The sequence below is a fragment of the Juglans regia genome, chromosome 12 (assembly GCF_001411555.2).
Source record: "Juglans regia cultivar Chandler chromosome 12, Walnut 2.0, whole genome shotgun sequence".
In the NCBI taxonomy this organism is placed as follows: Eukaryota; Viridiplantae; Streptophyta; class Magnoliopsida; order Fagales; family Juglandaceae; genus Juglans; species Juglans regia.
In genome coordinates, this window is record NC_049912.1 from 2,922,046 (window position 1) to 2,932,692 (window position 10,647).

Below are 10,647 nucleotides of genomic sequence, written 5' to 3' on the forward strand. Positions count from 1 at the left end.
TCCTGTCCGTATCTCTCTTTCGTCGTCCGACTCATGACTTCTGCGCTCTCTGCACCAGAGACAGAGACAGAGGCAGAGAGTGTGTGAGAGGGAGAAGGAGAGCGGAAAGCCCTAGAAACCTCCGTTTTCATGGAGAAGCTCTCGCATTCTCGGAAACCAAACAGGGCCACCGCCTCCGTTACACTTTCCAAGAACGCCGGTGGCAATGGCGGTCTCGGAGCCAAGGCTTTGTTCGAAGATGTTTACGGTGGGCCACCCAAGTTCGGCGTCTCGACCCTGTCTCCGCGTGTCGAGGACTACAGCGAGATTTTCGAGAACTTCCACGCGTCACGCGCCTCCTCCATTCCGGTGCTGGATCTTCCGGTGGTTGACGAGTCCGAGGTTTTCTTTGATGTACGGAGCTGCAGCTTCGACTACGCCGAGGTCTTCGGGGGTTTCGAAGGCATAGATTGCGCGGTCTCGTACGAGGAGTTGCTGTTTGACCAGTCCAAAGGTGGGAAACATGATTTCTCTGACGACGAAGCTTGGTATGTATGATCATGTTCTAAGTTCTCAGCTTTTAGTTCTTTTGTTTAGTAAATTTTGAAAATGAATTCGTTAAATAATGTAAAAAAAAGTTTTTTGTCTCGTCTGGGTTTCCTCATTTATGTTTCGGATATAACGGTCACTGTGACCATTCTTTCAGTTTCTCGAGTATATTAGGTGGCCTATACCGTGCGCTTAGGTTTGTGGATTTTAATAGAATGTGAGAGACTAGCCTAATAGATTGTCGGGTAGTATTGATCTGGTTGTTTTCTATAGACTTCTATTTGAGAGAAGTTCTGGCTTTCCTATTTGTAAAATGTACGAATGATGATGTGAGTGACCTGGGCAAAGAAGTGTTGAGGACTTGGACGACTGACTTTTCTGTAGGGAATCTTGGGTGTTTTGGCTGAAGTCGGGGTTTTTGTTGGATTGAGGTGTTATTTTCTTCAAACTTGTGGGGGTATTCAGAGCGTCGTAAGCTTAACTAGTAAAGTGAATTGAAGGCGTATAGCAGATCAGGCGTAAATGCTTGCTGTGCTTGAATTTTTTTTTTTTTCCAGCAGTATCTCTACCAAAAAAATGCCAAGTGTGCTTGGGCCCATTCTCATGTGTGAACATACGGGCAAATGCTTTTGTGCATTGGTCTCTAGACTAGTTCACAACGTCTATGAGTTTGATGCTTTTATTGCAGCTGGATACTATTTGTTCTGTGTAGACTGTTTATGTTCTGCATTCTTAATCATTTATTTTGTTCCTTTTACTGCATCAATAATTTAATGGTGGCACATATATATATATATATATATATATATTTTTGGTGTTTCCTCATTCATAGGACTCCGGCAGGAAGTGAATCTCTTTCAGAAGATTCAGAGCACGCTGAAAGGAACCATTTCTTGTCCAATGGAGATTTTTACCAGTCATTTGATGATAATGTGGAGTTCAACATGTTGTATCATAAGGCTAATCAGACAAGCGACAAAGATATGCGCAGTGGAACAACACACATATCTGAGCTACATGCTGTTCCTGGATTCACTTTTGTATTCGACGAAAGTGCTCCCTTGCAAAAGACAGAAGATGAGAATCCATTCTCGCAGGTCACCAGTGATGATAACCTCACTACGGATTCTACTGGGGGAATGATGAAGGGAAAGCATCTGAAGAAAACCATGTCTCACCCCCTTAATGGTGCTGCTGGCAGAGAGATATTTGGAAATGATGTTAAGCCTCTAAAAGCATATACAAGAAGTGGTTCTCTTCCTAATGAGATGTTTGTAACTGTATCTGATATCAGCCTTAGAACTCAGCCCTCTCAATTACCTCCACCCTCTCGACCGCCACCTTTCGCAGATGTCAGGAAGGATGGTTCTGGTAGGTTGACCTCAAATGGTAAATCTATTGTTTCTGAAGGGTCTGAAGGTGATAGTTCACCACCTTTCTTTGATGTGGAGGTTGATGCGAGTTCATCTGCTGCAGCATCGGCTGCTGCCATGAAGGAAGTAATGAAGAAGGCTCAAGCAAAACTCAGAACTGCAAAAGAATTTATGGATAGGAAGGAGGGTTTTCAAAGCAGTGCAAAAATGGGTTCAAAGAATCATATAACTAGGGAAGTGAAGGCGAGTAAGATTGTTGATGAATATGATAGTTTGAGAGACAATTGTGTGCAGAAAGCTTATGGAAAAGAAGACATTGAAATGGAATTTTCAGACAGAGAGGAAACACAAAAGATTCCAAATATAGCCCTCGAGGTTCCATATTCAGTGGAAGAAGAGAAACTTCTAAATATTGCTAAAAACTCTGCAGAGAAAAAGCATGGCAAGGAGTACTCGTCCTCTCTAGGTTCTCAGAAAATAGAGGAAGGTAGTGAATGGAAAGAAGCATCACATTTTTATGAATTGGTGAGACCAGATAAGACTGGTAAGGCTCTTGAGAGCCACATACATATTTCAGTCAATAATACTAAAATTGATGAGCGAGGGATGAAGGAGAAAAATGCAGCCGTGGAAGTTTTTGAGGTGCAAGAAGAACAGAATAAGAAAGTGAAATCAGCTAGAGGAAAACCTGAGCTGCAGTATCAGAAGAAATCTAAAATGGAAAATGAGGTTTGTGAAGGGGAGGAAAAATCTGAAGAGGACTTCTCATATGAAATGTTAATAGTAAATGGGAGATCAGAAGCAGCAAAAGAGGCACACAGACTAAAAGATCATGAGAAGGTAGAAGTGGCTCAGGTGGTTTTTGAGCAGGTAGAGAATGAGAAGGTTAGAATAGAACAAAAAATTATAGAAACTGAAAAGAAATCAACTGCAGCTGGTGTATCAGAAAACTGCAACAACCTGGTTGAGGTGCAGAAGAAAGAATATAAACTTGAAGTCGAGCAGGCCAAGAAGCACAAGGAGAATGAACAGAAACTGAAAGATGGTAATAAAAGAATGGAACATCAGGAAAGAATCAGGGAGTCATGCGAAAGGGAAGACAATGAAAAGAGAAATAATGAGGCTTTTAAACAGGACCAAAATGAGAGAGGGCTTAAAGAGCCTCTTGAACAAGCAGAAGATGAGAAAAAACTCAAGAAAGCTCATGGGCACAAAAAAAGTGAAAAGAGACTAAAACAGGAGGCTAATGAGAGGTATGAAAATGGGAAAAAACAGAAAGAGGCCTGCAAAACACAGGAAGATGAAAATATATTAATAGAGGCTCTTGAGCAGGAGGAGAGAGCAAAGCGACTACTGACTGTTCTTGAGCAGGAAGAGGATGAGAACAGACTAAAAGAGGGTCTTGAGCAGCAAGAGAGTGATGAGAAACGAAATGAATTTGACAGAGGAGAAGAAAACGAGAAGACATTAGAAGAGGCTCTGCAGTGGGAAATAAATGAGAAGAACCAACCTGAGTCTTATGGAAGAACAGAAAATGAAAAGATTCCTGAAGATGCTTGTACCAAAGAAGAGGAAAAGAGTCTATATGGAGCTTCTGGGCAAGAAGATAACAGCGAAAAACTGAAAGGTTCTCAGGAAGGATGTGACTGTGGCAGGAAATCCAAAGAAGGATTTGAATTGGAAGAAATTGAGAAGGAATCAACAGAGGCTAGTATTCTGGAAGAGAGTGAGAATAGGATAAAAAGTTCTGTTTGGAAAGAAGAACTGAAGGGGCTAAACGATGTGCATGAGCAATCAAAGAAGGATGAAAATGGGAAGACACTGAAACTGGTTAAAGGAACCTGTGTGCTCAAGGACGTGGAGGATCTTGTGATATCTGATGGGGCATGGAAGCTGGAGGATAGAGAAAACCTTGAAGCACCTAAGTTAGCCTGCAAAAATCATAAAAACAGCGGAAAGCTGGAAGAAACCCAAGAGGCCCATTCTTATGAAGGAAAGGGAAAGACAGAATTCGGGCCCAATGGTAAAGGAAAGGACTCAGAAGCAGCTGAAATTGCAGATGTACTGGTTGGTGAAAAATTCAAAGCATCTGATGTTGCTCAAGGAGATTTAGGACTTGAAGAGAACCGATTTAGGATGGAAGATGCTAGAAAGTCGCTTCCTTTAGACAACAATGTGAAGAAGGCAGGTGAACCTGGCTTTGGTGCTAGACAGACTCACGTATATACGAGTCTCTCACAGGTGGACTCTGATCCCATATATCAAGATAGGAAATTTTCTCATGGATTGGGAGGGAGAGCAGATAACTTCAAACAGGCCCAGGCTGTTCTAAACCAGGAGGAAAGCAAGGACGGATTCATGTCAATTTATGTGAGGAAAGAATGGGTTGAAAATGGAAAGAAAATAGAAGCTGCTTTGCCAGCTATGTTGGATGCAAAAGGAAACATCCAGAAAACAGCTACACATGTTAATGCAAAACAGACTACAACAAGGAAAGAGAAGAACTTTAGTCAGACCTCAACATCAGAAGACAAAGAAATGGAGAGGGTGAAGAGAGAAACAGAGCTGGAGATGGATCACCTTAGAAAGATGGAAGAAGAGAGGGAAAGGGAGAGGGAAAGAGAAAAGGATAGAATGGCTGTTGACAGAAAAGCACTTGAAGCTCGGGAAAGGGCATATGCTGAAGCCCGTGAGAAGGCAGAAAGGGCTGCTGTGGAGAGAGCAATGGCCGAGGCTCGTGAAAGACTAGAGAAGGCATGTGCTGAGGCTCGGGAGAAGACGTTTTCTGAGAAGGCAACTATGGAAGCTAGGCTCAGAGCAGAACGTGCTGCAGTAGAGAGAGCAACTGCAGAGGCTCGAGAGCGTGCTGTGGAAAAAGCGATGGCTGAGAAGGCTGCTTTTGGGATGAGAGAGCGAGTAGAAAGATCGGTTTCTGATAAATTTATGGGTTCCTTCAGAAATAGTGAAATGAAACAGAGCTCTTCTTCCTCAGTTTATGGAGGTACCTGATCCTGGAGGCACCTGCTGTGGATCTCTGTTGCATTTAAAATGTTTTCTTTAGCTTCTCATTTTCTTTCAATTTTCAACTGCCTTCTGCTCAATTTCTTCTAAACTCTTCTTCCTTTTTACAATAGCTGCCTATCCTAATGAACTATCTGAAGGAGTTGAAGGTGAATCACCTCAGAGGTGTAAAGCTAGATTGGAGAGGCATCGGCGTACCACTGAACGTGCTGTAGGATTCTCATCCTTTGGCATGGCATATGAACCGTTATTCAATATCTAACAAATATAACACAACTTTTAATGCTGTTGTTTCAGGCAAAAGCTCTCGCAGAGAAAAATATGCGCGATCTCCTTGCTCAGAGAGAGCAAGCTGAGAGAAATGTAAAAATCTTTTTCGAGAGTGAAGAAAATTTAAAAATCTCAAACAGTCTTGGTAGTTTTGGTTGATATTTTTGTTTCTGTTTGCAGAGATTGGCAGAAACTTTGGATGCTGATGTCAGGAGGTGGTCAAATGGGAAAGAAGGGAATCTGCGTGCATTGCTTTCAACCTTGCAATATGTACGTCTTCGTATCCTACAATATGTATTGGGGTCACCCTTCAATATGCTTGTCTCCTGTTTTCTTCGAGTGGCGTTACATTATACAAAGCATACGATAACATTAAGTGTTCTCTGCTGTCACGTGATGAGAAAAATGTAGCTTAGAAAAAAGACTAAAATATGATTGAAATATGTATGGTTTTGTGTGTTGAATGTGATTAGGGGAGGGTAACGAATTGAATTACTTCTGATTGTGTGAACTTTGAACTAGTTTCTGTTAATTTCTTTCCTGCTAATTTACTTATAAAATAAAAATAAGAAATTGCTTTCCTGTTAATATATCATGTAGGTAGCATGATGCTGGAGCTCCAATCAATCCAATACACATTTAACTTCTATTTCTTTGAATTTGAATTTGTGGTACTTGGTAGTCTGCTACAACTATATCAAACTGCTCCCAAACTTTGGCGTGTATGATGTTTTAAACCTTTCCAGGGTAACTTTGGTACCATTCTTGGAGGTGTATGTAAATGTACGCATCCATGGCAGGTTTTAAGAGCTTCATAAAAAAGGAAAAGGGACTTTATACTATTAAGAATCTGACATTGACTGCAGAACATTTTTCTTTGTTGATCTTCTCATGCTTCCGTTTGCGCCATATGATCAACATAGTCAGAAATAAAGAATTGAGTTGCTTAAAGTCGGTTTGCAAATGAATAACCAATGATTGAACCTCTCTTTAGTTCTTCCAAACTCAAGCTCTAGTGGTGGTTATTGTAATTATTTCCTCTCCATTGGCAGATCCTTGGGCCTGACAGTGGCTGGCAGCCAATCCCTCTGACAGAAGTCATAACTGCTGCTGCTGTAAAGAAAGCTTACAGGAAAGCCACTCTTTGTGTTCATCCTGATAAACTACAACAGCGGGGAGCAAGCATCCAGCAGAAGTACATCTGTGAAAAGGTCTTTGATCTTCTAAAGGTGTGTTCTGGGTGTGCTATCACGAGTTTCAAGTTATTATCATGTCTCTACTTCTATTTGTGCTTAAGTAGTGATGGGATTCATCCTAATATGAAGGTATTATATTTAGTGAAAGTCTTAAGTTTGCTTTAAATAGCCTCTGCTGTGCACCTGACACGAGGTTGCATAGGAATTTAGGGGCTTGCTGAAGCAAATAGCGGGTGGAAAGTTCCATCCATCTGATACTACCCTCCTCTCCTTGTCTTTTCTGTTTACCTTTTTTGTCTTTATATATTTCTAACACCCTTTAGGAGGGAAGAAATCTCGACTAAGCCTTCCTCAGTACACATCTATAAGCATTCTACCAAACAAATTATTGGGTTTACCATAGTCCCTATGTTTGGTTAATGGACAGATTGGTCCCTAAATTTTAAATTTGAAGTTTTTGCATAATGTGGTTTCAAGTTTGATCAAATCAGTCCCTATATCAATCTTCCATTTGTAAATTGTTATAAATGCTAACATAGTATGCCACTTAACTTTAAAAAAAAAAAAATAGTATGCCACTTGGTATTTCGTGTGTCAGAAAGAGTTAAAATTTGAAAAAAAAAAAGACTAACAAATAGTATAAAAAACCTAGTTCATTTCAAAATCCGATATTTTTAAAATGCAAAAATAAGAAACAAATAAAAAAAAAAAGACAAAACAAACTGAATATATAAAAAGATTAGGAAAGGTAATTGTCATGGTGTCTTCTTATATCTTATTCGAGTCTTTCCTTCCTTGGCTTCCCTGTATGAAAGGTGGTTATCATGGTGTCTTCTTATACCTGAGGATCTAGTTGCATCTCCAGTTGGTATGATTAAAATACAAGTATTTTGTTGCAATTTGCACTGCCTCTTTCTTTGTTTTTTCGTGGTTTGACAGAGCATTGTAGTGAAATAAAGTGGAAAGCCTTGCTTGGTAACTAGATCTTTCTGTTTTGTTAATCTCTAGGAAGCCTGGAACAAATTCAACTCGGAAGAGCGGTAGCCAAGACATCAGAGTTGTATGATGAAATCGCATAGCGTCACACCTCACATTTTGTAGTTTTATACCGCAAGTGTACATCTACATGTCAATCCGATAATTATTGTTGTCTATGTGGACTTTGAATGTAAGCTTAAGCTCATAAGTTTATGATTAAGAAGAAAATATAGGTATGATCCGATGTCCTCAGTCCTCTACCCCCCATCTCAATAGCAGGGTATAACCCTTGGATGTTGAAATGGAGTTTCTTTTTAGTGACTCCAGCTCAGTCAGTTTTAGTGACTCTTCCCACTGTGAAAATCAAGTTTTTTTCTTGTTGTACCAGCCGTGACACCAAGCAGCCGCTAAAAATAATGATGTGTCAAGCTGCCCTTTTCTTCCCCTCGTATCAAGTAATCATTTTATCCATCTGTAAAAGAATTATAATATAGCATCAGTCCAAATAACTTGGGAAACACTTTCTGGGAAGAATTTCACCAAATTACTAGATCATTAATATGCCACTATTGTCTTGCCAAACTATGGGCAACAGCATTGGTCATTCGATCTTTATGCTAGACTGTAACCTTAGATCTTTATGCTGGACTGTAACCTTAGGAAACCTGTGCAGTATGCTTCTAATCTCATGGATCAAATTTTCCCAGTTAGACAAAGACTCTTGTTCTCTATTAAACTCTTGTACCACCAAAAGTTAGTCACTCTCCACTTGAAGCTCAAGAATCCTTTGGTACCAAAAGTTAGTCACTCTCCACTTGAAGCTCAAGAATCCCCAAAGGATAACAAATCTGTAGACCTCTCAAAACTACCAAAAGTTCAATTTCCATAGGGACTCACTTCATGTTCTGGTTTACTAGCTGTGAAGATCACCTTGCCACCTTCATCTCTAAGCTCCATGCCCACCCCAGATTTGCACTGATTATAGAAAATAGCACCATCAATGTTTAACTTGAGAGCTCCTGTAGATGGAGGCAGCTAACAACATTTAGGCTTCAAACCTTTTCTCTGCTCATCTGCAACATACATGTAATCGTGGTAGACTGTTGAAAAAGCATGATCCACTATCTGTTCTGGAGATAGCTTCTTGTTCTCATAAACCAGTTGGTCTCTTCTATGCCATATTCTCCACACACACAAAAATAGTTTCTCCATTTCTCCTGAGATATTCCTTCTCACCACAGTAGCCACAACTTGTGCAATATCCATTTAAACCTCACTCTCCTGCGGGAAACATAACTGATGATACCAAAGGTCTTTGAGACTAGAACAGTAGAGGAGAGCATGATTAATATCTTCCTCGTCTTCATTACACCATCTGCACTGTGCCTCTTCCAATACCTTCTTTGCTTTTAATCTTTTTAAAGTTGGTAAACCATTCTTGCATACCCTCCATGCAAAGATCTTTACTCTGGTTGGCACTTGCATTTTCCATATATCCTTCCACATTTTCCTCTGCTCCTCCCCATATGACACCTCACCAAGCTGCCTCTCATCTCCAAAAGATTGAAACAGTGGATAAGCACTCTTGACACTGAACACCCCATTTTTCTCATATTCCCAGACAATTCTATCTGGTCTGCTATCTAATGCCAACATCATATAAAGAACCTCATAAGCTTCTCTTCGTGATAAGAGGTTCCTAACCTTTTCAATGTTCCACCATCTCATATTATCAATCAAATCAGCCACCTTAGATTTCAATTGAGATGGAGGGTTTGAAACTGGAGCTGGAACCAGCTTGTGATTAGGCAATATATTGATTGTACAGAGGTGAGGTGATTTTTGGGGGTTACCCACCTCTTGTTTTTACTTCGTATTTAATGGAATTTCATCTTCATAACAAAATAAAGTGAATATTTGTGGACGGTTTGCAAATGGACATTTCAGTGTCTATCGAAGTAGAATATTAGCACAAGTATGGAGAAGTAGAATTTCAAGACTTGGTAAATGTTCTTGAGCAGTGCTATCCATAAGTTTCACATCCTGCACACCCACTTAAAAATATGTCATTTTACCTTTTTATCCTATTTTACTTACAAACATGTTTAAAATCATTTTCATTACGTGGGTAAAAAAGTAATATGATATATTTTTAAATAAGTGTGCAAGGTGTAAGGCTTATGTCTAAAATTTTTCAATGTTCTTATGTGTGGTCTGTTGGGGATGCCACCACTAAAAAGTAAAAGCGTTGTGCTAGGCGGCATGCCCAGTGGTCATGCTACTTAGCACAAATTTGAGTTTTTATTTTTTTTTATTTTTCTTTTCATATTTTCTTAACATATTTAAATATTTTTAAAAATTAAAAAAATATACCAATATACTAAAAATAATTTTTTAATCATTAAGTAAAAATAATTTTAAAAAAATTAAATACACGAGAGTCAAAGTGGGGGTAAACTAGCATTTTCCAAAGTAAAAAGTGAGTATACTTTTCACACTACTGTTTTGAGGTTAGAATACCCAGACATAAGGGGATTATGGAACGGTTTGGATAGTGAGTTGAAATGAAAGTTGAATAAAATATTGTTAGAATATTATTTTTTAATATTATTATTATTTTGAGATTTGAAAAAGTTGAATTGTTTATTATATTTTGTGTGAAAATTTAAAAAATTTATAATGATGAGATGTGATGAGATAAAACACTTCTTGCATCCAAACGTGTGTCAACCGAATATTTTTAAGGTCTAAAAATGAATAAATCATTATCAACCGAATATTCTCTTGTATGAGAGTAATTTAGCCTAAAAAAATATACACATTACGACTCAAGTTTTCTCTTTATATGCACTCTTATATATACATCAAATGAGATTGTGATATATTCACTCGTGTGTCATTGTCGAGTAAATGTATGGTACATGTGATTTTTCAAGGAATAAACTCTCGTGCTATGGTTGACACCATGTGACATTGCACACGTATAAAAAAAGGGCCACAAAATTTTGAAACTGCCCTTACATTTAGATTTAATCAAAACGACCTAAATCCCAAATATCCATTCTCTTCCCTTTTAAATTCCGGCTCATTCTAAGACCCAAGTAAAGAGGAGAAAACAAGGTGCAAAAGATGTCTCCCAAATATGGAGATGATAAATTCACATATGAAAGAAATCTCTACATGTTTAATGTTGCAAGATAGACATATTCAGATAAAGAGTACTGCTACAACGACAAAAAAAATTACACAAATTGACAGAAGTAATTCAAAAATTTGACATA

General features: G+C 38.8%; 1 protein-coding gene across 1 annotated transcript; it reads left to right on the plus strand.

The window, feature by feature from the left end:
• Positions 1–7,621, plus strand: LOC108997569 (auxilin-like protein 1). Its single transcript, XM_018973906.2, has 7 exons — positions 1–527; positions 1,361–4,902; positions 5,036–5,133; positions 5,220–5,285; positions 5,373–5,462; positions 6,245–6,421; positions 7,397–7,621. The coding sequence occupies exons 1-7, from the start codon at positions 130–132 to the stop codon at positions 7,430–7,432; spliced, it is 4,407 nt and encodes a 1,468-aa protein (XP_018829451.1). The 5' UTR covers positions 1–129; the 3' UTR covers positions 7,433–7,621.
• Positions 7,622–10,647: the final 3,026 nt, after the last annotated feature.

Bases quoted from the DNA above. Each gene is read 5' to 3' on its own strand.
- LOC108997569 (XM_018973906.2), top strand. From the start codon at position 130: ATGGAGAAGCTCTCGCATTCTCGGAAACCAAACAGGGCCACCGCCTCC. The intron at 4,903-5,035 runs GTACCTGATCCT...TTTTTACAATAG, and splicing joins TTCTTCCTCAGTTTATGGAG to CTGCCTATCCTAATGAACTA. The intron at 5,286-5,372 runs GTAAAAATCTTT...TTCTGTTTGCAG, and splicing joins GAGAGCAAGCTGAGAGAAAT to AGATTGGCAGAAACTTTGGA.